Below are 27,219 nucleotides of genomic sequence, written 5' to 3' on the forward strand. Positions count from 1 at the left end.
AAACTGCGAGCTTGCAGGAGCATTAACCAGCCACTTGTAATGACTGCGCCCATAAACGGCAAAATTTGCCCTTTTACGGGCACATGTTAAATTAGCACTCCACTTGTAATCAAGCCCTATATGCAGAGATGTGGCACAGCAATGGGTGCTAAATCAGATGCTGTTTATTGATAAGTTTGAGTCTTACAATATGGGTAAAATTTACAAAATACAGAAATGTCTGAACGTGTGGTTTACTTTATTTCATGTGTAAAATGTAAGTCTCAATACGTAGGCAGGACTACCAGGAAAATACGCTATCAAGGAACATATGTCATCTGTTATGCCAAATCAGAGCACGTATTATGTAGTATAACACTTTATTTATCAACGTGAATAATACAGCAGGTTTTCACTCCCAGAAGGAGTGGAAATAGGTTAATTAAGCAATGTGAAACCTATTGGATCTGTACCTTAAAAACTCTGCCTCCCGCTGTTTTTAATAAGCAATATAATGTTATGAATCATTGGCATTAGAATAATCTATGAGACTTGCTATTGTATATTTTTATATACAAATCTGTTTCCCCAATGTTTATTTCTTTTTTTTTTTTTGTAATGTATATGTATTAAACATCTGGTTAACCAGAAGTTTAATTAGTCCCTTAAATTGACTGGTCATTGTTTTTTCAATTAAAGGGACAGTCAACACCAGAATTTTTGTTGTTTTAAAAGATAGATAATCCATTTATTACGCATTCCCCAGTTTTTCATAACCAACACTGTTATAATAATACATGTTTTACCTCTGTAATTACCTTGTATCTAAGCTTCAGCAGACTGCCCCCTTATTTCAGTTCTTTTGACAAACTTGCATTTTAGCCAATCAGAGCTGTCTCCATGGTAAATTCACGTGCATGAGCTCAATGTTAACTATATGAAACAGGTGAACTAATGCCCTCTAGTGGTGAAATACTATCAAAATGCATTTAGATTAGAGGCGGCCTTCAAGGTCTAGGAAATTAGCATATGAACCTCCTAGGTTTGACTGTCCCTTTAAGGTTTGTAAAGCAATGAACTTCGATGTGTGCTCTAGGATCTATGATTTACTGTTATCCAAAATGTAAGATCCTGCTGCCTACATGCAGAGACGTTTCATGTTTGTTTTTTGTATTCTGGTTTTTAAACATGCCTTTAATCAAATTGTAATTTTTCTTTGTTTTTGCATATTTGTGAGGGCTATGGTCGCCCATCAGTGTATGGCATATTTTCTTAACAGCTACTACTAGTTACTTTTATAATTGGTTTATACAGCCATTAGATGGAACTTGCTTTGTTTTACTAGTCTGGAATGCCAGATCTGAACTTTAAACTGGGACTTTTGGAATTATATTTGGTTGTAGAGGACATTGGTGCCCCATTTATGCTGGATAACTTCACCAGGGGAATGAACAAACAGGGCCTTAACCCAATAAGTGCACTAGCCTCCCGGAGATGATTTTCACATTGGATGGTAGTTCACAGAGTTGGAAGTCCTGGGTGAGTAATTGTTTATACTATTGAAGCTTTATTTCTGATTTTTGGCTAGATTACAAATTGAGCTCTATTTATCACTTCGACTCGTTGTTTAACTCTGCTAGAAGTATGTTTTTTGCGTGCGTCGAGTAGCGCGCATTTTACAAGTTGAAAATAAAAAGTGTTTGCTCTTGTGCTAACTGGATGCATGCAAAAAGCCATACTTTGAATATCATGACCCTCACAGAAAGTGGGGGGGGGGGGGGGGGTAACTAACACCCAAAAAGTCGCATAAACCTGACCGAGTTTTATCAAGTGCACTAATATATATATATATATATATATATATATATAATTGTTTTTTGGGGTCAAATGTGATATTGTTTACAGTAAATACACAGTTAATAAACACTATTAAATATGAATATTGCATAAATATGATTTTACATGTTTTCAGCTACTTGGCTGCAAAGAGCTCTATTGCTTATATATATGTATATGTTAATATATATTTATTTATATATATATATATATATATGTCTAATCTATATATGTAAACATAAGTATGTCTGTGTTTATATGTGTAATATGTGTATATATTATATGTGTACATACATAAATACACATATAAATACATAAATATATATGTACACAAATATATACATATATATATTTAAACATGTGTATGTATGTATGTATCTCTATGTTTAATTAATTTGCATGCCTTTTTGAGCCCTTATTACTTTAGTGTTATTATGAATCTAATTGTACTTTTAAATGTTATTTTGATGTTTTGTGCAACCTAACAGTTAATAAGAGCTCTGAAGTTGCGCTATCCTGACGCAAGTTAAATTCAATTTCATTTGAGCGAAAGCGTTTTACTTTCAACTTGTCATACACATGCTACTTCTGACGGGCAATGAGCCACAATAACCTCTTATCGCTCACGCACAACAGTTAGTGCGCCACTTATAATTTAACCCTTTGCGTGATATATTGGTAAGGTTCTGGTGAAGATGATTGCAAGCAATTTTTCCTCCTGTAAGTTATTGGCTTTAAAGGGACAATCTAGTCAAAAGTAAACTTTCATGATTCACTTTCCAATTTACTTTTATCATCAAATGTGCTTTGTTCTCTTGGTATTCTTAGTTGAAAGCTAAACCTAGGTAGGCTCATATGATAATTTCTTAGTCCATGAAGGCCGCCTCTTATCACATATTTTTTTATTTGCTTTTCACAACAGAGGAGTGCTAGTTCATGTGAGCCTTATAGATAACATTGTAATCACACCCGTAGCTTGTGTCAGACAATGCAATAATTGGCTAAAATGGAAGTCAATAGATAATAAATAAAATGTCATGTGATCAGGAAGCTGTCAGAAGATGCTTAGATACACGTTAATCAGAGAGATAAAAAGTGTAATAATATGACTGTGTTGGTTATGCAAAACTGAGGAAAGGGTAATAAAGGCATTTTCTATCTTTTTAAACAACAAAAATTCTGGTGTAGACTGTCCCTTTAAAGGGACACTGAACCCAATTTTTTTTTTCTTTCGTGATTCAGATAGAGCATGCAATTTTAAGCAACTTTCTAATTTACTCCAATTATCAATTTTCCTTTGTTCTCTTCATATCTTTATTTGAAAAAGAAGGCATCTAAGCAAAAAAATTGGGTTCAGTACCCTGCACAGCACTTGTTTATTGGTGGGTGAATGTATCCACCAATCAGCAAGAACAACCCAGGTTGTTCACCAAAAATGGGCCAGAATCTAAACTTACATTCTTGCTGTTCAAATAAAGATACCAAGAGAATGAAGAAAATGTGATAATAGGAGTAAATTAGAAAGTTGCTTTAAATGGCATGCTCTATCTAAATCACAAAAGAAAAAAAATTTGGTTCAGTGTCCCTTTAAATTAGGTGAAGTTTTGTTGGAGTCTTTTTTGCTTGTTGAATACGTGAACAAATTGAGTTGTTCATTTGTTGTATTTGTTCTTTGCTAGGCACCATAAAAATGGGCAGGGAAGGGGGAAGGAGCTGATATTAGTTCCATTGTTTGTAATGATGAACAAAAAGTCTGAACATTCATGTGTCCAACATCACCTGTTAAATCCTGCCACAGTATTGCTAATTATTGATTTTAGGGACAGCTAGTCAGGCAGTAAATGTTTATTTTAGTCATACAGGCTTGTGAAATCAAGCCTTAACCTAGCATAGGGAGATGGGAGACTAGGGGAAGCTCAGACATTTTACTTTGACTAGAGCTAAAGTACAGTTGTATGCTCCAGGAGTGTCCCAGTCATTCACCATCTCTTTTGTTTCCCTCAGAGAATATTTTGCCAAATTGCCAGTATTTTAGTAACTTGTCAATGCGACATCTACAATGTTAATGCAATATAAAACATATAGGCTATATAAGATTTGTTTTTTTTAATTGGTTGTATACAATATATTGCTTCATATTGAAAAAATTGTGAAATAATATAGTTCACAAATTAATTTCTTTAATGAGTATTATGAACAAATGCCTACACAAACTAAATTCAGCCAAAACAAACTTGGGGAAAAATCATTCTTATTCTTTAAATTTTGTTCTGAATTTGTTCAGATATTTGTTTACTGAAAACTAGACGAATATCCATGTTTCAATTATGAATGTGCATTTGCAACTAAACAAATGCACGGCTAATAAATGTTGCACTTTCACATTCCTTTAAACTGTTACTTTACTTCTGTATTTCTTGTAAAATGTATATAGGGCTAGATTACAAGTGGAGTGCTAAATTATTGTGCGCCTGCAAAGGCCAAATTTTTCCATTTGCATGCATGCAATAATTAACCAGCCATTACAAGTGGCTGGTTATTGCTACCGCAAGCTCGCAGTACCAATTAACGATTCGAAAATTAACCAGAGATCAGAACACTGGTTAATTTTCTTAAAGTGTCCCAAATGTCCTCAAATTAGAAGGCATTATAGTTATTAATTTAAAAAAAATTTCTTCACTAGGCAGTTTTTGGGGTCTAAAGTTCCTTTACATAGCGGTCTATGGGAACTGTATGTTCCCAGTAAATATATATGCTGATATACATATATATTTATGTGTTAATATATACACATATTAACACATAAACATATATGTATATAGTCAAAACGAAAGAGGCGCCGCATGTGTGTAATAGCCAGATCAGCAACTTCAATACAGTACAAATCCGTACAGGGTACTCAGATTTAGAGATATTATTCCAACAGATGCAGGCTGGATCTTTTACAGCAATCCAGCTAGCTGAACTCCGGCACTGCTGGAACACAGGATCTTCCATGTATGAAGTGGAGAGAGGGTGACTTAAGGAAGCGTAGACTCAGAACTCAGGACTTTACACAGTATCCTGAGTGCTTCGATAAAAATCAAATACATTTATTTGAATTTAAAAACATCATGTAAAAACCACTCTTGATAAAAAAAACTGTGTTATCCAAGTATTCAAATTAAAACATTGCAACGCGTTTCTTGGTAAACACAGTTTCCTCAGGCATATTAAGTTTGTCAGTTTGTACCTATAAATAGGGCTACGCTACCTGTTCATTCAAATCCCACCAGTCATAATTTAGATATAACTTAGGGTTTTTGAACACTGTTCCACACTGCTATCACTAACTCTGTTGTGGGAGATCACTAGCTAAGTACGTGTGCAGCACACAATTACTAATCATAAATCTCTACACTTAGTCATCCAGGCTGTGAGAAGTGCAGTTTAACAATATCACACACGCCAGGGTAAAATCAATTATTTGTTTACAAACATATGTCATGATGATGTTAGCCTATCATGGTACCCCAGGTAGGCGGAGCCAACATCACGCTTCCCCTGACAGAGTAGGGAAGTATGTAACACGATCAAGGCACAAATCGTAAGTATACTAACACTAACAATAATTATTTACAAAGGTAGCGAATATCTAGCTACATATGCATGTTTTATGGGTCACACTTGATACATAATCATAATACTCGCATAAAACGCGAACATTGTATATATTTTGACACTTCCGGATATCCCACTGAAGGGCTTGGCATTGATATAAATCATTGTTGTAAAAACTTTTGTTACGATCTGAGGAGTTATAAGTATTTATTGTATATGTAATTTGTATTATTATTGGATATGGTTTGTGCAAATATCCATTAGCATATGTGGTGTATTAGTCACTGTATTACTTGTTAATAGTGCCTCCTATTGGATAAGTATAACTGTGCATGCTTATAATATCAGTTTTTTGTATGTATATAGTCATATGCATATATATTTACAAATGCTGCCCATTGCTGTGACGACATCAGAACAAGGCTCCCATTGGAGTCTATGGAAGAGCGCTCTCATGAACGCAATGCTTCCCAGAAATGTGAACACAAGCTTGCGTTCGCATCGCTGTTAACTTGTGTTACCAGGGCATATTAGCCTGCACTGATATTACACAGTGGAGCGCAAATATCTCTTTCATGAAAGTGATATTTAGCGCTCCCCTTGTAATCTGGCCCATAATGTTTTAAAAAAAGAATCTAATTTAAAAATACACTTGTTTCAATTTAAAATTGTTTTTAATCTACCTTTAATATAAACTATGAAAGTATCTTTTAAACATGTAAATGTGGTCTATATACCTATACATATACTGTATGTTTTTGTGTGCATTATTCTGTGCTATAATATGATAATCTGTAGCTTACATCTCTCTAACATTTTGCTATTCCAAAGTGTTAATCATTAAAACAAAATCACATTAAAATCTGGATTACGACAAAACATAGTAATAAAACAAATACACCTCAGGAGTATGTTTAAACAGCCAACGAGCCCCAAGGTAAACAGGCATAATTAGTAAAATGTCGCAGATTTGAATAATTTACATTATTATGATAGCTGGAAAGCAAATAAATGTGAGTATGTAAAAGATGTAGGCGGCAGAGTGTTTTATAAATAATGTATGTAGCATGATTAGGGCGCTGATCTGATGTATGTAGGGCATCAGGCGCGCATCCACCCACGTGAAGAGCACAAGGACCCAAAGAAAAATAAATAAAATAAAAGCCGAGCATGTTGCCATTTTCTCTTGATCAGCCCTTGGTTTTTAGGGACACTAAAATCATTATTTTTCTTTAAAGGAGGGCAGTTTACAATGTTTAAGGTCAGAATTTAAGGATAGAGTACGGGAGATTTAATCTCCAGGAACGTAAACATTTTTTCACTGCAAGAGCAAATTGTGGCACTCTATGCCTAAGGAGGAAGTGAATGCCAATTACTAAGATACATTTAAAAAATGGTTTAGATACATTTCTAGCTAAAAACTAGACTCAGATATAATTGCTTGTGTTATATGGTCTGGCTTCTGTTTTAAAGGGACATAAAAAGCTCAATTTTCTTTTGTGATTCAGATAGAACATATAATTTTAAACAACTTTCAAATTTACTTGTATTATCTTATTTCCTTTGTTTTCTCAGTATCCTTTGTTGAAAAACATACCTACTGTAGGTAGGCTCAGGAGCAAAAATGCACATGTAGGCCCCTTATCATTGGCTCACTGAATGTATTCAGAAAGCTCCCAGTAGTGTATTTCTGCTCTTTCAGTAAAGGATACCAAGAGAATGAAGAAAAATTGGAAAGTTGTTTAAAATTGTATGTTCTAGAAGAAACATTTTGTGTTTCATGTTTCTTTAATGTATGTTCAATAGGCAGTTTCTTTATTGTTAATCATGTAGGATCTGTATATATTTGTTTGTAACACTTAAATTTGTATTTCATGCCCTTTAAGGGGAAGCAACTTTTAAAAGTACAGTCTCTTTAAAGGACCAGTAAATATAGTAGATTTGCATAATCAACAATTAAATGATAACAAGACAATACAATAGAAATTATTGTGAACTTCAAATGAGCAGTAAAAATTTTTCTAACAAATTTCAGTTATGTATATTTCCACTCCCCCTGTACCATGTGACAGCCATCAACCAATCACAAATGCATATATGTATATTCTGTGAATTCTTGCACATGCTCAGAAGGAGCTGGTGACACAAAAAGTGTAAATATAAAAAGACTGTGCACATTTATTTAATTTAAATTGGAAAGTTGTTTAAAATTGAATCATTAGTTTAATTTGATCTGAGTGTCCCTTTAAGTGTGAATATTGTGTTGCATTCTGCCTTATGGCTGTCTATTTATTCATCACTTTTTGTCAGATCTGCTTGCTTTTTCCATCTCACTGGAATTGCTTTGTGTACTAGTAAACATACAGGTTAGTGGGATGGACACATGACCACTTGTTTAAAGAGGTGTTTGATGCATAAAATAAAGCACAGGCTATGCAGGTCATTTGTGCAACATTCAATTCAATAAGATTCATTGCAATTTAAATCTGTTCTGACTCTTACACTGAATTAAGTTGCTACCTGACATTACAACAATATTCCCAAATCCCTAAGTACCATTTTTTCCATGAATTTCTATTTATTCTGCTCACGGGGCTACTTTACTGCTTTTCTGTTGTTCCCTTAAGCAGGAATACATTTTAAAAGGTAAACAGGAAAAAAAAAAAAAAAAACTTCAAATATTTTATCTAAAAACAAAGTTAAAAATGTTATTCCTCTAGTTTAAGATTGATCATTTTTTGCATAATGCATAGATCATCTGGTAGAAGTAAACTGATGTCATTTTTGTCCTCATTTTCCCTTTGGTTAAATGGACAGTTTTTGTTTCATATAATTTGAAAACTGAGAGGGTTAATCACCCATGGTAGGTAAGCTATTCACCTTGAGGCTCACATTGAATTTCTTGGAAATTTTATGAGGTATTACTAACCTAAAGCAAAATAAATTTCCCTCTGGACTAACCCAGAACGGAAAAAAAAAAGCTTTATGATCCAAGTTAGTAAAACCATCCATATAATTCCCCTCAGGAGATTTATGGGCTTGCTGGCAACCATAACTCTGAGCACAGCAAGAAAGGGCAAAGGCAGCTTCCCTAGCAACCTGTGAGCTGAACGCTTCCTGCATTGTACACTGGAGCACCAGGGAATATTGTCAACGTAACACATTTTAAGCTATTAAAGCACAATATGTAAGATATATTCTGTTATATTGACAAATTTACAGTACGTCTGTCTAAACCTGAGTGGCTGAATTCTTGTTAACATTTTCTCGCTAATAGAAATCTTTATAATTAGATAACTTATGCTGTACATATCATTGGTTAACCTGCCTTCCACACAGTTATTGCCGATTAAAATGTTTCAGACAGGTTTATAATGCAATTGTAAAATTAATTGTACCTAGAATATGTATTTAACTCTAATTTTAAATCACACTATGGGTAGAACATTGTGTATTTTACTTGTCTGCATATTAGAGCATATCTGACTGTAGTCAGGGCCGGATTTATAATAAGGCAGAGTATGCATGTGCCTATAGCCACCCTCCATAGAGGGGCGCCTGTCTCTATCTATCATAACTACCAGTAAGCTGGTGACCTTAACCCCTTAATGACCGGACCATTTTTCAATTTTCTTACCCTTAATGACAATGGCTATTTTTACATTTCTGCAGTGTTTGCGTTTAGCTGTAATTTTCCTCTTACTCGTTTATTGTACCCACACATATTATATACCGTTTTTCTCATCATTAAATGGACTTTCTAAAGATACCATTATTTTCATCATATCTTATAATTTACTAAAAAAAACTTTTTCACAAATTTTGTCACAAACTTTAGGTTTCCCACTGAAATTATTTACAAACAGCTTCTGCAATTATGGCACAAATGGTTGTAAATGCTTCTCTGGGATCCCCTTTTTCAGAAATAACAGACTTATATGGCTTTGTGGTTGCTTTTTGGTAATTAGAAGGCCGCTAAATGCCGCTGCGCACCACACGTGTTTTATGCCCAGGAGTGAAGGGGTTAATTAGGGAGCTTGTAGGGTTAATTTTAGCTTTAGTGTAGTGTAGTAGACAACCCCAAGTATTGATCTAGGCCCATTTTGGTATATTTTATGCCACCATTTCACCGCCAAATGCAAGCAAATAAAAAAAAAACTTAAAATTTTTCACAATTTTAGGTTTCTCACTGAAATTATTTACAAACAGCTTGTGCTATTATGGCAGAAATTGTTGTAAAAGCTTCTCTGGGATCCCCTTTGTTCAGAAATAGCAGACTTATATGGCTTTGGCGTTGCTTTTTGGTAATTAGAAGGCCGCTAAATGCTGCTGCGCACCACACGTGAATTATGCCCAGCAGTGAAGGGGTTAAATTAGGTAGCTTGTAGGGAGTTTGCAGGGTTAATTTTAGAGATCAGCCTCCCACCTGACACATCCCACCCCCTGATCCCTCCCAAACAGCTCTCTTCCCTCCCCCACCCCACAATTGTTCCCGCCATCTTAAATACTGGCAGAAAGTCTGCCAGTACTAAATAAGAGTTTTTTGTTTTTTTTAAATAAAAATAATAAAATATTTTAGTTGTGATGGACCCCTGCCTTAGCACCAACCTCCCCGATCCCCCCCCCCTCCAGCTCTCTAACCCCCCTGATCCCCCCCTCCAGCTCTCTAACCCTCTCCCCTACCTAATTACCGCCATCTTGGGTACTGGCAGCTGTATGCCAGTACCCAGTTTGGCCCCACAAACCAAAGTATTTTAATTTTATTTATAACTTTTATTTTTAATTATTTATGTAGTGTAGCAGCCCCCTCACAATACCCCCACCCCCTCCCCCTCCCAGATCCTTTTATATGTAAAAAAAAAAAAAATCACTTTTTTTTCTCCTTCCTTCCTTCATTGGTGTCAGTGTGGCTAAAGCGCGCACGTGCACGTGCACCCGTGCCCCCGTGCACGCCCCTGTGCACACGCGCGCATCATGCACACACGCACGCATCGTGCACACACGCGCTCCCTCCTCCCTCCTCCCACCCGGACAACGGCACCATCTGCACCATCGCTACCGGTGCAGAGAGGGCCACAGAGTGGCTCTCTCTGCATCGGAGGCTTGTAAAGGGGTATTGCAGGATGCCTCCATATCGAGGCATCACTGCAATACCCTCAGAGCTGCTGGAAGTGATTGTGATCACTTCCAGCACTCTGTTAAACAACTGACGTACCAGGTACGTCTATTGTCATTAACAGTTAGTTTTTGCATGACGTACCTGGTACGTCAGTTGTCATTAAGGGGTTAAAGGGACAGTCTAGTCAAAATTAAACTTTCATGATTTAGATAGGACATGTAATTTTAAACAACTTTCCAATTGACTTTTAACTTTAAATTTGCTGGTGGTATTTTTGAAAAGCTAAACCTAGGTAGGCTCAAACCGTTGAAAACTACCTTTTAGCTCAGAGCATTTTGAAAGTTTTTCACAGTTGGACAGTAATAGTTCATGTGTGTCATATAGATAACATTGTGCTAACTCCCATGGAGTTTTTTAGGAGTCTGTACTGATTAGTTAAACTGTATGTCTGTCAAAAGCACTGAGATAAGGGGCAGGCTGCAGAGGCTTAGATGCAAGGCAGTCACATAGGTAAAACATATATTAATATAACTGTGTTGGTTATGCAAAACTGGGGGATGGGTAATAAAAGGATTAGCTATCTTTTAAAACAATACACATTCTGGTGTAGACTGTCCCTTTAACTAAGATAACCACCTGCAGTGAAATAACAGCACTGCACATGTATGGTGCCAACTTTAAAGTTGCAGCGAGCATTACACATGTGCGGCATCTGACTTCCTCCGCACATCCGGTGCTGTTATTTCACTGCCACTGCTATCTTAGTTAAGGTTGCCTGCACATAGGTGAACAGTGAGCGCAGGGGGTGCTTCAGATTTTGGTGCCTACAGGCACCTGGGCTGTAAATCTGGTCCTAAATGTAGTCTCACTGTCACAAGATTACTCCCCACAATTTTGTGTCCAGAATATGTCCAGAATATTGTAGTTGGAGATGTCAAGTCTATAGAGTTTTTAGCTCTGGTATGAAAATAGCAAAGTGACAAATGTTGATATATGGAGCAGTTTGCAATATTTTGGCAGGTTGCAGTTAGGGTTAACTTCCTGGATGCCTTTCATGGCACCCAAGGGATTAACAAGAATGTATAGAGCTACATGGTATTAAGAGCACATAGTTAACGGATACACAAGTTAAACTTAAATCTTTGTTTTAAAAAAATCCAATTTACTTCCATTATAAAAAATGTGCACAGTCTTTTTATATGCACACTTTCTGAGGCACCAGCTCCTACTGAGCATGTGCAAGAGTTCACAGTGTATATGTATATTCATTTTGTAATTGGCTGATGGCTGTCACATGATACAGGGGGAGGACAAATGGAAGTAACTTGTCAGGAAAAAGAATACTACTCATTTAAAAGTCAGACTAGGCCCCCATTTATAAAGCTGTGTAATCAGCTTTGGGGTCTTTTCGGTGTAGGCGGCTGACTCATGCAAACCTGCAACTGGGTCTTATGATTGGGGATGTCAGACATAGCTGACTTATTCATCCAGGATGACTGACAAGACCTTCTCTCGAACAACTGCCAGAGGACGTGTTTCCCAATGCTTCTCAGGCGGCCACAATGGGGGTGAAAACAGGTTCTCTGGGAGTCTAAGGCCAACATCACAGTAGCGATGAGGGTGTACTTTTGCTGAAGCTGCGATCCCTATTATTTCCTATTGGAGCCACATCCCAACTCGTCGGAAAACAGAAAGGTTCAGCCCACTTTTTTTTATAAATCGCCAGACCCACGGACTTCAAGATTGGCAAGGCCAAAAAGGCAATTTCTGATGGGCATGATGATGTTTTAAATATCATGGCCTAAGTGTTATTGTATATTTTTATTATGCATTTGTTGATCATGCAATGTCACTTATTTAAAGATCCTTTAACCAGCAATGTACTACTGGGACACAGCTGAACACATCTTATGAGCCAATGATAGAAGTCATACATGTGTAACCAGATATCCCCAGCTAGCTCACAGTAGTGCATTGCTGCTCCTAAGCTTATATAGGTATTCTTTTAAACAAAGGATATAAAGTGAACAAAGTTAGTTTGATAATAGAATTAAACTGAAGAGTCTCTTAAAATGATGAGCTCTTCGGACCAAAAACAGCACAATTACAAAAATCAAGCAAAATAGCTTTATCAGACAACAACAAAAACCCTAAAATCATAATTAAACTTTCATCAATTCAGATAGGGCATGTAATTTTAACCAACTTTCCAATTTACTTTTATCATCAAATTTGCTTTGTTCTCTTGGTATTCTTTGTTGAAGGCTAAACCTAGGTAGGCTCATATGCTGATTTCTAAGCCCTTGAAGGCCACCTCTTATCTCAGTGCATTTTATTAACTTTTCACAGCTAAACTGTGCTAGATCCTATGTGCCATATAGATAATGTTATGCTCAGTCATTCCCGTGGAGTTATGCAGGAATCAGCACTAATTGGCTAAAAATGCAAGTTTGTAAACAGCAAAGAAGCACTCAGATAAGTGGGAAGGCTGCAGATGATTAGGTACAAGATATTACAGAGATAAAAAGTATATTAATATAACAGTGTTGGTTATGCAAAACTGAGGAGTGGGTAATAATGGATTATTTAACCTTTTAAAAAATAAAAATGTTCAAGTAGACTGTCCCTTTAAGGTCTAATATCTCCAAACAATAGTATTTGTTTTAAAGAAATAAACATGTTTTTAAACAAGAACATCAATAGCCAAAGTTGTTTACTTCACTGTTAACTGACATTGATGATTTAAATGCCACAGGACAACACTTCTGAGTAATTACTGCTTTGATCTTTTCACAAATAATCAGATATGACAACCTGCATGTCTGGGGTCATCTGATGGAACTACATGGTGTGTGCAGATCATGCACAGAGCTGTGAGATTTATTCAGTAAGCCCTTTTACATGAGTCTTGCATGAGGTCCACACGAGACAAATGTGCTCAAATAAGGTAATAGGTTTCTCAGGTTCCTCTGAAATATTTTCTCATTTACAAAAGTTGAGCATTTTAACCATTGACTGTTAGTGCTGCAACACATTACTCATGTTACTCTTTGACAGCAATGACCAAATGTATGATGATTTGAGGTCCAAGTCTCTGCCAGGGGATTTCAATGGCATTCAAGAAAATTTGACCTGAACTATTCCACTCATCAGACCTACAATGCCTTCAAAAGCTCTGTGCAGATGCAGAGAGACATAAATAAGCGATTCCTGCATAGATCTATAAGACATTATGCCAAGACAGCTCACCCAGCCAAGGTTATTGATGTAATAAACAAGTGTACCCTGGTCTACCTTTTGAATATACAATATAATATGAACATGAACAAACTCATAGACCTTCCAGTTGTTAAACATATAACATCATAAAGTTTACTCAACCTAAGAGCAGTTATGATGGTGTCGCCCTTAGCTTTCAGAGCCCCCTGTATATTTCTGCTCGTATTCCCTAATATTAAACCATCCACTACACAACAAATGTCTTTGTTGGCTCTTTACATAAACTCTTTGTTATGCTGCCATTCATACATAGAAAGTTCTTCCTAAATTGGCCTTGCTTTAAGCAGCAACCTCTTAAAACAGAAACTAAGAAAACATCTATTTCAATGCAGAGTAAACTGAACCCTATCTTAAATCACTTCCATTAAATTCTCATGTCTTTATTTATGGTTATCCCTTCCTCCCCCATCGGAATAATAAATACCACTATCTATAACCCAGTTCCATCTGAATCTCTCTTACTCACTGTGCAGGTAATTAGTTCCTTTAGATTGTAAGCTCTGTTTTAAGCAGAGTCCACTTCATCCTTCTATCTCTCTACCTACTGAGGTGGTGTAATAATGGCTATGTAATCTTACTATAACCTCTGTATTTACATTGTTCTGTGCTTAACAACTTGTTGAATATTTATAAATCAATGTAATCTGCCCTGCATGAAGCTGGGACCTATATTACTTGTCCATGTAACCTGGCAGATCTAGTTTCTATACTATTATACTATATACACCATTCTGTTAAATTAACCAGACTACTTCTCCATTCTACTCCAGTTTAAAAACAATTACCGTTTTATAATTTCTTTGTGTCTCTCCATAGATATGTTTACTTTTCTAATATTCTGTATAATCGCAGGGAAGCTATACTTACGTATGTAGTATTCCTGCACATTGCTGATGTAGCCATATACGGACGAATATCCAAAAATGATGATCATGGCAATATCCCGGTTGTCCAGGTCTATGATGTGAGCAGAGTGTCCTTCTACAGCATAGTGCTGACCATGGTTCAAAACACTGGGTGTCCTAGTGCTCCAAGACTGACTGGGTATGTTAAATATCCAAAGCTCATCTGTTACATTTCCAGCAATGGTTTCAATTTTACCGCCATACATGTAGATGTCATCCTGTGGAGTGGAGGAGACAAAACAACAATTATCTTTAAGACACTGAGTTAAAAGTCCATTTATCGTTATGCCATTTACTAGAATGAAGCATCAACATATGAAGTTCAAGATACTTTACAACTTGGCATTTTTCATTTTTTTTAGTGCAATCATAAGCTTTATATGTTCTAGAGTGTGTATGTTTAACCAGCCTTTCAGATCAATTTGACCTTTATAGAAACCTAAAAATCATTTTAAGGGTTGTAAGGAAAGAAAGTCTTTCTACCAAGAATTGGTTTTGGTTTGAATGAAATGCCATCTTCATATGGTTAGCATGAAGGTGAATCACCCTTTATAAGATTGCAAAGAATATAGAATGGATCTTAGATGTCCAAAAACAAAACAAATAAGCATAACAAATGCAAGGATAATACACAGAGTATGTAATAGCATTAAAGGGACAGTTAACACCGGAATTTTTGTTGTTTAAAAAGATAGATAATCCCTTTATTACCCATTCCCCAGTTTTGCATAACCAACACAGTTATATAAATACACTTTTTACCTCTGTAATTACCTTGAATCTAAGCCTCTGCAGACTGCCCCCTTATTTCAGTTCTTTTGACAGATTTGCTTTTTAGCCAATCAGTGCTCACTCCAGGGTAACTTCACGTCCATGAGCTCAATGTTATCTATATGAAACACATGAACTAATGCCCTCTAGTGGTCAAATGCATTCAGATTAGAGGCAGTCTTCAAGGTCTAAAAAAGTAGCATATGAACCTCCTAGATAAGTAAGAATACCGAAAGAACAAAGCAAAATTGGTGATAAAAGTAAATTGGAAAGTTGTTTAAAATTACATTCCCTATATAAATCATGAAACATTTTTTGGGACTTGACTGTTCCTTTAACATAAGAAAGGCAGTTACATATATATTACATTCTTAAAGCTAATTTATAAAAGGCCATAATATAGCAAAGCGCTCAGAAGCCTTGCGTATTACTAAATGTGCCTGAGTGTCATATATGTTTCTTAGATCAGAGAGTGGCTAAAAATATTCTCCTCCATAGGCAACATTAATTCTAAAACCTATGATTACAGACAGGCTCTATAAATCCTCTTCAAATTTTGCAAAAGTACTAAGCTTGTTATATTATTACAGGGGATGTAATGTCAAGATTAAATTATTCAGAGAAAGCATGTAATTTTAAACAGCTTTCCAATTTACTTCTAGTATCAAATTTACATTATTCACTTGATCCTTGATTAAAGTCAACCTAGGTAGGCTGATAGGAGCTTAGGAGCATGAACATGTTTTTAGCAGTATATAGCAGCAGTGTTTGCATCTAAGTATTACATTGCTATAAGCATTATTCTAAACACTGCTACCAGATGGCTAAATATATGTACACACTACTGGGCTTATCTAGGATTACTCTTTAACAAAGGAAACTAAGAGAACTAATCAAAATTAGTAACAGAATAAAATTGGAAAGTTGGTTAACATTTCATGATTTATCCAGTAAATGAAGTTTCATTTTTCACTTTACTGTGTCTATAAGCAATATAAAGGGACATGTCTATACGGCAAACACCTCATTGGCACAAATCAGTAGATCCCCCCTGGTTTTCAGCACATTGTGCCAAAGTTATATCACCCCTAGTATGTGCATTAACTGCTGTCAGTCCAAAAACATTTTTATTAAGCTGAAACTATATATATATTTGAGTACAGTTTTTATTGGTTGTACATGGTAGGCAAGACTATAAAAACATAATGTAAACATTATATAGAGTTAACTTTAATCACTTAACAAGCCAAATCATTCTTTAGAGAAAAGTTATATTTGCAACAGTGTATTTTTCTTGTGTTTTTTTTATATATATAGACTAGTCCTAAAGCCCATGTACACGGCCACAATCCCCATCCACTTGAATCCCCTCTCTTCTCCCTGCTGCTCTCAACTTTTTTTTCTCTGTATTATTATTATTATTATTTATTTATAAAGCACCAACAGATTCCGCAGCACTGTCCATGTGTAACAAAGATAAAAGGACAGTACAATATGAGACACCCGACAAAATTTAACAAACAAATACAGGGGGAATTGGGAGCCCTGTTCCCGTGGGAACTTACAATCTAAATAGTGCAGCGGTCCCACCCACTCCGCCCCCGCCCTCGCACCCCCCCTTCCCGATAGACAGATAGATTGATTGACTGATTGATTGATTGATTGATTGATTGATTGATTTGCACATTTCCCCACAAATATATATATATATTACTAACATGTAAGTATGTGTACAAAACTCATTATAAAACAAATACTCAACTGGGATCCTTGAAACCAAATCCAATCTTGTCATTTTCATTACATTAATTTAGGAAGAGGCACAAAGCAGTGATTCAGAAAAAAAACTTGAAATTCATGTGACACCCTTCACTTTATTGCCTATGTCCCCCTAAGTAATAAATTAATGGGACACAATAAAATAAATGAAAATGATATCAATTAAGAAGCGTTTGAGGCAATATTACACCAAGTATAGCTAAAAACTATCAAAGTTAAAGGACAAATTTTAAAATATATAAACCCATGCAATTTGCCTTCCTTTCATCAACAGCCCTAATTCTGTGCAACACACTAAGATCCGGAATGTGACACCCTTGAAACATAAAATAAATCAGAGGTAAAAGTTTGGTTTAACTGCAATTCTTTGTGCGCGATCAATAAATACCGAAATTACTTCTAGGGATTTGGCATATGATACAAAATGTTAAAGATGTACATACACAAACATATATATATATATATATATATATATATATATATATATATATATATATACACACAGTATGTACATACATATATAGTTAATCAGGTGATTGCAATACCTTAAAAGAGACATGAAACAAAACTGTTTATTTCATGATTCAGATAGAACATACAGAACTCTCCAATTTTCCACTACTATTTGCTTCATTCTCTTGGTATCCTTTATCAGTAAGCCAATGACATGAGGGAAATGTGTGCAGCTACCAATCAGCAGCTAGCTCTTAGCTCCTGAGTCTACCTAGGTATGCTTTTCAACAAAAGGATACCAAGAGAACAACACAAATTAGATAAAGAAGTAAATTGGAAACTTGTTTAAAATGGTTTGGTTTACTTGAATCATGAAAGATTTTTTGGTGGGAATTTCATGTCCCATTAAAACCTTTAAAGGACAGTCTAGTCAAAACCAAACTTCCATGATTCAGATAGGGCATGCAATTTTAAACAACTTTCCAATTCATTTTTATCATCAAATTTGCTTTGTTCTCTTGGTATTCTTAGTTAAAAGCTAAACCTAGGTAGGCTCATATGCTAATTTATAAGCCATTGAAGGCTGCCTCTTATCTCAATGCATGTTTTTCCCAGCTATAGGGGGTTAGCTCATGTGTGCCATGTAGATCAAATTGTGCTCACGCACGTGAAGTTACTTATTAGAGGGCACTGATTGGCTAAAATGCAAGTCTATCAAAATAACTCAAATAAGGGGGCTGTCTGCAGAGGCTTAGATACTTGGTAATTACAGAGGTAAAAATGATGGCGTAGACTGTCCCTTTAACTCAGAATTGAATTATTTTATCGATCCAAAGTCAATAAGTGAGAACCATTAAGGGCCAGTGTACGAGTGGCGTGCTAACAGCCACATGCGAGCAATAAGGGGCTTATAACGCCTGTTTGAGGCATCGGGTGTAGCTCTCGTATTACAAGTTTGGATAGCGTCGGGATAGCGCGTCCTCAGAGCTCTGGTTAACCGTTTCACAAAACAAAATAGTGTTATAAAACACATAAAAAATACATTACAAAGTACAATTACACTCATAATAACACCATCTGATAAAAATGAGTTAACAAAATTATTTTAAAACAAAAGATATGAGAATATATATATATATATTAACAGACATATATATACATATAGGAGCCGGCCCATTTTTGGTTCATTGTCTGGGTAGCGCTTGCTGATTGGTGGCTACCTTTAGCCACCAATCAGCAGGCGCTACCCAGGTACTGAACTAAAAATGGGCCGGCTCCTATGCTTACATTCCTGCTTTTTCAAATAAAAATAAAAAGAGAACAAAGAAAAAATTTAAATTGAAGTAAATTAGATAGTTGCTTAAATTGCATGCTGTATCTGAATGCTGAAAGAAAAAATATGAGTTTTGTGTCACTTTAAGGGCTAGATTATGAGTGGAGCGCTAACAGCTATGTACGAGCAATAAGGGGTTTATCGTGGGAGTTTGCACTCGTTAGGCTTACCGCTAGTATTACAAGTTGAAAGTAAACGCGTTTGATTACCATAACTTCAGAGCTCTGGTTAACTGTTTTGCGAAACTAAAAAGTGTTACAAAACGCATCAAAAATACATTACAAAGTACAGTTACACTCATAACTCAAATAAAAATTATTAAAAAAATATTGCACACAAAAGTTATAAGGGCTCAAAGATATGAGGTCTCAGGTGTTAGAAAAACAGACATACATACATACACTCATAATACGAGTGCAACCCAACGTGTGCAAAATGCTTACTTCCAGCGCAATTAACGATTGAGCGGGAGCGTTAATTAGCGCTCCGCTCGTAATCTGGCCCTAGATGTTTAAATATTTCAACAGTTAAATAAATGACATAGGGGATATTCATTCTACTATCTTAATGTAAAAAAAAAAAGTGTGAGGTATGCATTATAAAATTATTGTTGATTTTGTATTGTATGATTTTTCTTCTTATTTTTTTCCCCAACTAAAGTTTTAGAAACTCACATGATGTACGTTTTAAGCATAAATTTAATACATTTGATAAAAAATCTTTCATATTGAAAAGAGCTAAAAAAAAAAAAGGACTGAATTTGCCTAGCTTTTAAGGAAAATGGTTTACACCAGGATTGTTAATGGACACAGCATATTATAGAGTGGTGCTGTTTATTGTTGACAAGATTTTACTGCACCCACTTAGCAGGCGTAAGTGCATCTCTCTCTCTTATATTTAACTGTAATCTCAGTGTGTGTCAGACCAACCTGTATCAGTGAAATGGACCATAGCATTAAGCAGCAGAATTTCAGGGTTAGACTAAAAGTGGTATAAACAAAAGCAGCTTTCACAAACCCTCTTAACTTATCAAGGAGAAGAAACAGAGAAATAAAAATCTCAAAAAACTAAATTGCATGCAGATTCTTAAGATAAACCCAAAATAGGGCTAGATTATAAATGGAACGCTAATGAATGCACCCGCTCAAATGTTTATTGCGCTAAAAGTAAAAAAAAAAATTGCTCAACGAGTACTATCAGTTGAAAGCAAACTGTTTTAACTTGCATGCTAACCCAATGAGCGAATCAAGCTGAACTTAGAATATGGATAGTGAAACAACTTTACAATACGCTTTCATCATTTATTTTGCTCCACTTTCATGTCATTTAGATATCTAATTTGCAAAGTTGTAAATGCACCCTGCAGACTTCTCAAGGCTAACCCCTCTACATATGTTTCCTTAATTTGCTTTAGCAGATGTCTGAAGACACAAGCACAAATTGGCTCCTCCAAATATGGTGGGTGGCGTTTGATTATTGAAAAACAATTGCATAAAATACTATCGGCTAGATTACGAGTTGTGCGTTAGGGTAAAAAAGCAGCGTTAATAGGTCCTAAAGCTGCTTTTTTACGCCCGCTGGTATTACAGTACCAGTCAACACTGTAGATTTGCATAATCAACAAATGCATGATAAGAAGACAATGCAATAGCACTTAGTCTGAACTTCAAATGAGTAGTAGATTTTTGTTAAAGGGACAGTCTACACCAGAATTTTTATTGTTTTAAAAGATAGATAATCCCTTTTTTACCCATTTCCCAGTTTTGCATAACTAACACATTTATAATAATATACTTTTAACCTCTGTGATTATCTTCTATCTAAGCCTCTGCAAACTGCCCCTTTTTTCAGTTCTTTTGACAGACTTGCAGTCTAGCCAATCAGTGCCTGCTCCCAGATAACTTCACGTGCACGAGCACAGTGTTATCTATATGAAATATGTGAACTAACACCCTCTAGTGGTGAAAAACTGTTAAAATGCAATCTGAAAGAGGTGGGCTTCAAGGTCTAAGAAATTAGCATATGAACCTCCTAGGTTAAGCTTTCAACTAAGAATACCAAGAGAACAAAGCAAAACTGGTGATAAAAGTAAATTGGAAAATTGTTTAAAATTACATGCTCTATCTGAATCATGAAAGTTTATTTTGGCCTAGACTGTCCCTTTAAATAAATTGCAAAGTTATGTCTATTTCCACTCCCCCTGTATCATGTGACAGCCATCAGCCAATCACAAATGCATATACATATATGCTGTGAATTTTTGCACATGCTCAGTAGGAGCTGGTGACTCAAAAAGAGTAAATATTAAAAGACTGTGCACATTTTGTTAATGGAAGTAAATTGGAAAGTTGTTTAAAATTGCCGCTCTATCTGAATTATGAAGTTTAACTTTGACTTGAGTGTCCTCTTTACGAGTCTTGAAGGTTTAGGGTCACTGCACACTTTTTTGGCCTTACCGTAAAACGACTTACTTAAACTTCGTAAAGTCTTTCTTCTCTGGGACTTCCATAGCGCTGATATTACGAGTCTGTCCTAGGAGGCCAAAAAGTGAGAGGTGCACCCTACCCCGTCAAGAGTCCTAACACATTTAAAAGTCAGTAGTTATGAGTTTTATGGTACAACGCTGTAACATAAAACTCATAACTAAAGTGCTAAAAAGTACACTAACACCCATAAACTACCTATTAACCCCTAAACCAAGGCCCTCCCGCATCGCAAACACTATAATAAAATTATTAACCCCTAATCTGCCGCTCCGGACATCGCCGCAACTATAATAAACATATTAACTCCTAAACCGCCACACTCCCGCCTCGCAAACATTAGTTAAATATTATTAACCCCTAATCTGCCGCCCCTAACATCGCCGCCACCTATCTACATTTATTAACCCCTAATCTGCCGCCCCAACGTCGCTGCCACTATACTAAATGTATTAACCCCTAAACCTAAGTCTAACCCTAACACCCCCTAACTTAAATATAATTTAAGTAAATCTAACTAAAAATTAATATTATTACCTAAATAATTCCTATTTAAAACTAAATACCTAAAAAATAAACCCTAAGCTAGCTACAATATAACTAATAGTTACATTGTAGCTATCTTAGGGGTTATCTTTATTTTACAGGTTTACAAGTTTGTATTTATTTTAACTAGGTAGAATAGTTATTAAATAGTTATTAACTATTTATTAACTACCTAGCTAAAATAAATACAAAAGTACCTGTAAAATAAAACCTAACGTAAGTTACAATAACACCTAACCTAACCCTACAATTAAATAAATTAACTAAATTAAAAACAATTAAATAAATTAAATTAGCTAAAGTACAAAAAAAACCCCACTAAATTAAAGAAAATAATAAACAAATTACAAGATCTTTAAACTAATTACACCTAATCTAATAGCCCTATCAAAATAAAAATAAAAACCCCAAAATAAAAAAAACCCTAGCCTAAACTAAACTATCAATAATCCTTAAAAGGGCCTTAAGCAAGGGCATTGCCCCAAAGAAATCCACTCTTTTACCTGTAAAAAAAAATACAAATAACCCCCCAACAGTAAAACCCACCACCCACACAACCAACCCCCCAAATAAAATACTATCTAAAAAAACCTAAGCTCCCCATTGCCCTGAAAAGGGCATTTGGATGGGCATTGCCCTTAAAAGGGCAGTTAGCTCTATTGCAGGCCCAAATCCTAACCTAAAAATAAAACCCACCCAATACACCCTTAAAAAACCTAACGCTAACCCTCTGAAGATCGACTTACAGTTCTGAAGACCGGACATCCATCCTCAAGGAACCGGCAGAAGTCTTCATCCAAGCCGGGTCGAAGTCCTCAACGAAGCCGGGAGAAGTCTTCATCCAAGCCTGGCAAAGTGGTCCTCCAGACGGGCAGAAGTCTTTATCCAGACGGCATCTTCTATCTTCATCCATCCGACGTGGAGCGGGTCGATCTTCAAGACATCCGACGAGGAGCATCCTCTTCTGCCGACGACTAACGACGAATGAAGGTTCCTTTAAGTGACATCATCCAAGATGGGGTCCCTTAGATTCCGATTGGCTGATAGAATTCTATCAGCCAATAGGTTTGAGCTTGCATTCTATTGGCTGATTGGAACAGCCAATAGAATGTGAGCTCAATCCTATTGGCTGATTACATCAGCCAATAGGATTTTTTTCTACCTTAATTCCGATTGGCTGATAGAATTCTATCAGCCAATTGGAATCTTAGGGACGCCATCTTGGATGACGTCACTTAAAGGAACCTTCATTCGTCGTTAGTCGTTGGCAGAAGAGGATGCTCCGCGTCGGATGTCTTGAAGATGGACCCGCTCCGCGTCAGATGGATGAAGATAGAAGATGCCGTCTGGATGAAGACTTCTGCCCATCTGGAGGACCACTTCGCACGGCTTGGATGAAGACTTTTCCTCTGCTTTGTTGGGCACTTCGGCCCGGCTTGGATGAAGACTTCTGCCGCTTCCTTGAGGATGGATGTTCGGTCTTCAGAACTGTAAGTCGATCTTCAGGCGGTTAGTGTTAGGTTTTTTTAAGGGTGTATTGGGTGGGTTTTATTTTTAGGTTAGGGTTTGGACCCGCAATAGAGCTAACTGCCCTTTTAAGGGCAATGCCCATCCAAATGCCCTTTTCAGGGCAGTGGGGAGCTTAGGTTTTTTAGATAGTATTTTATTTGGGGGGTTGGTTGTGTGGGTGGTGGGTTTTACTGTTGGGGGGGTTGTTTGTATTTTTTTTTTACATGTAACTTATCCCACACAGTGCCGGCTCAGCAAGCAGCTCCAGAAGCAACAGTCCCACACTCCTGAGAAGATGACAGCAATACTCGGTCCGGGTAAACAGCGATGTTCTCAAAGTCTGCCTGGGCTCCTGAAGTTCCATGTGCTGATATACAGGTAATAGTAATCTCTGTCCCGCAAGTAAATACAATTAGCACAAGCGGTAAGTAGCTTGACCCTCGGCACACAAACTGATAAGTTCCCAACTGCAGACTGGGAACTACGGCAGCCTCACCGGATCAGATAGGGGGCGGTCCTCTACGTGTTTCGTCCCGACACAGCGGGACTTTCTCAAGACTCTTGAGAAAGTCCTGCTGTGTCGGGACGAAACGCGTAGAGGACCACCCCCTATCTGATGCAGTGAGGCCGCCGTAGACCGCCTCTTATCTCAACATATATAACATTATGATCACTCCCGTGGAGTTACCTAGGAGTCAGCACTGATTGGCTAAAATACAAGTCTGTCAAAAGATCTGAAAAAATGGGGCAATCAACAGATGCTTAGATACAAGGTAATCACAGAGATAAAAAGTAACAGTGTTGGTTATGCAAAACTGGGCAATGGGTAATAAAGGGATTTTCTACCTTTTTAAATAATAACAATTCTGGAGTAGACTGTCCCTGTAAAGTAACATGAAAATCAAAGCTAAACTTTCATGATTCAGAGAGAGCAAGTAATTTTAAGACTAACAAATATACTCCATTCTCATTGTATCCTTATATGAAAATCATACCAGGCTGAGGAGCAATGCACTACTGGGAGCTAGCTGGTGATTTTTGGCTTCACACATATGCCTCTTGTCATTGGCTCACCAGATGTGTTCAGCAAGGACCCAGTAGTGCTTTAACCCCTGTATAGCAGGTAAACACATATTTATATGCAAACCACAGTTTGATGTCCCTTTAACATTATGATATTCAAGCCATGTTCCTTTTTCTGCCCTGGAAAAACGTTTATGGATGCCCATGATTACAAGTGAACATTTGGGATGTAAAAAGGACCATAATATCACATTCTACTTATAGTCCAATTATAAAACCATACAGAATTTGATAAAAGAAAATGTGAATGGAAATTTAATTACTCTAAACCAGAGGTCAGCAACCTTGGCACCCCAGATGTTATGGAACTACATTTCCCATGATGCTCAGACAGCCTAAAGCATAATGGGAAATGTAGTTCCAAAACATCTGTGGTGTCATAGTTGCTGACCCCTGCTCTAAACAATGAAATATAAATTGTTCATTTTTCCTATTGCCCAAGCGTTCTTAAAGGACCACTAAAAACAGTATAATTCAATAGTAAATTAATGATAAAAAGACAATGAAAACCCACTTAGTTTGAATTTGAAATAAGGATTAGATTTTTTTTGACAAATGTTGAATTTAGTTACATTTTAATTCCTAGTGAATCATGTGACCACCATCAGCCAATCACAAAATGCATATATGGATATACTGTTAAATCTTGCACATGCTTAGTAGGAGCTGGTGCCTCAGAAAGAGTGCATGTAAAAATAGTGTGCACATTTAGATAATGGATGTGAATTGGAAAGTTGTTTAAAATTACATGCTGTATCTGAATCATGAAAGTTTAATTTTGATTGACTGTCCCTTTAACATGAAATTTCTTGGGGAAATAAATTAACTCTGCATGTAAATTAGCATCAGCGGATGAAGCCTGTCATTGGCTGACAAATTATTCTATACAGTTTAGAGGATGCATGATTGTTACTAGATATTGTAAGTAATGTATTGTGTTTGTTTTATTCTTTTCTTTTGTACAAAACTATCTTTATTAACAAAAGCAATATAAACAGTATGTGACAATGCTCACAAAAAAAACTGAAGTGTCCACTTTATAATATTGTAACATAGAAGTAGCATCAAAAAACAATCCTGACTTTTTTTTAATCCTTTCTGCCATAAATTATTATTGGACTATAATTCAGAGATAATATATAACTCCCACAGGGCACCTACAAGTCTTTCATTGTTACCAGTAGTTCAACCACCTTTGCTGAAATGTCCATTAAAATAAATTGCAGTATTAAGCCCCAGGAATATAATGCATTTCCTTTAGTTAAAGAAGCAAACTTAAAAGACAAAACGTTGCATTTTATAGAGCAGGGTTGTCCTACCTACTGCCTGAGGGCCACAATACAGAATCAATGCATTTGATGTTTGTTAAAGCAGAAGTGATAGGTACATAAAACTGCAACAATAAAATGATCTGCATATATCTATACCTGTATATATAGGTGTGTGTGTATATACATACATATATATATAAATCATAGAAATATAGAAATATAAATTTAAATAGAACATTTTCTTCATTGTGAAGAACACTGGAATGTAAAATATTCATAATTACCTTTGGGTCTAGCACTGCAAGTCTAAAGCAGTGTCGGTTTAGCACGTGAACGATAAGTGATAGGTTTTGTTTTTTTTTTTTTTAAATAGAGCTCTATTGAAGTCTATGGGGAGACGAAGTTAGCTAGGTCGCGATATACAAAGACCTAAAGTTAGCGTGCACAGGGTTTCAATTGCAAGCAAACAATTTAAACTTGTAATACGCGTGATAACCCATCTGTGTGAAATGTTTCTAGCCCAGAGTAGGGAATAGGTCTGAGCTCTGATGTGACTCTTTATACTGTATACAAGGTATGTTAAGGGACTTGGTCTGAGCTCTGATGTGACTCTTTATACTGTATACAAGGTATGTTAAGGGACTTGGTCTGAGCTCTGATGTGAGTCTTTATACTGTATACAAGGTATGTTAAGGGACTTGGTCTGAGCTCTGATGTGACTCTTTATACTGTATACAAGGTATGTTAAGGACTTGGTCTGAGCTCTGATATGACTCTTTATACTGTATACAAGGTATGTTAAGGGACTTGGTCTGAGCTGTCATGTGACTCTTTATACTGTATACAAGGTATGTAGGGACTTGGTCTGAGCTCTGATATGACTCTTTATACTGTATACAAGGTATGTTAAGGGACTTGGTCTGAGCTCCGATGTGACTCTTTATACTGTATACAAGGTATGTTAAGGGACTTGGTCTGAGCTCTGATGTGACTCTTTATACTGTATACAAGGTATGTTAAGGGACTTGGTCTGAGCTCTCATGTGACTCTTTATACCGTATACAAGGTATGTTAAGGGACTTGGTCTGAGCTCTGATGTGACTCTTTATACTGTATACAAGGTATGATAAGGGACTTGGTCTGAGCTCTGATGTGACTCTTTATACTGTATACAAGGTATGTTAAGGGACTTGGTCTGAGCTCTGATGTGACTCTTTATACTGTATACAAGGTATGTTAAGGGACTTGGTCTGAGCTCTGATGTGACTCTTTA

The 27,219-nt window shown here is 36.3% G+C and overlaps 1 protein-coding gene across 1 annotated transcript in view; it reads right to left on the reverse strand.

The window, feature by feature from the left end:
- The window catches only part of ATRNL1 (attractin like 1), a 1,671,159-nt gene that overhangs the window by 1,356,321 nt on the left and 287,619 nt on the right, over positions 1 to 27,219 (reverse strand). Inside the window, exon 8 of the mRNA XM_053692689.1 lies at positions 14,681 to 14,936. Within this exon, the coding sequence (XP_053548664.1) occupies positions 14,681 to 14,936 (256 nt within the window). The remainder of the gene's footprint in view (positions 1 to 14,680; positions 14,937 to 27,219) is intronic.

Source organism: Bombina bombina, chromosome 9 (genome assembly GCF_027579735.1).
Source record: "Bombina bombina isolate aBomBom1 chromosome 9, aBomBom1.pri, whole genome shotgun sequence".
NCBI lineage: Eukaryota > Metazoa > Chordata > Amphibia > Anura > Bombinatoridae > Bombina > Bombina bombina.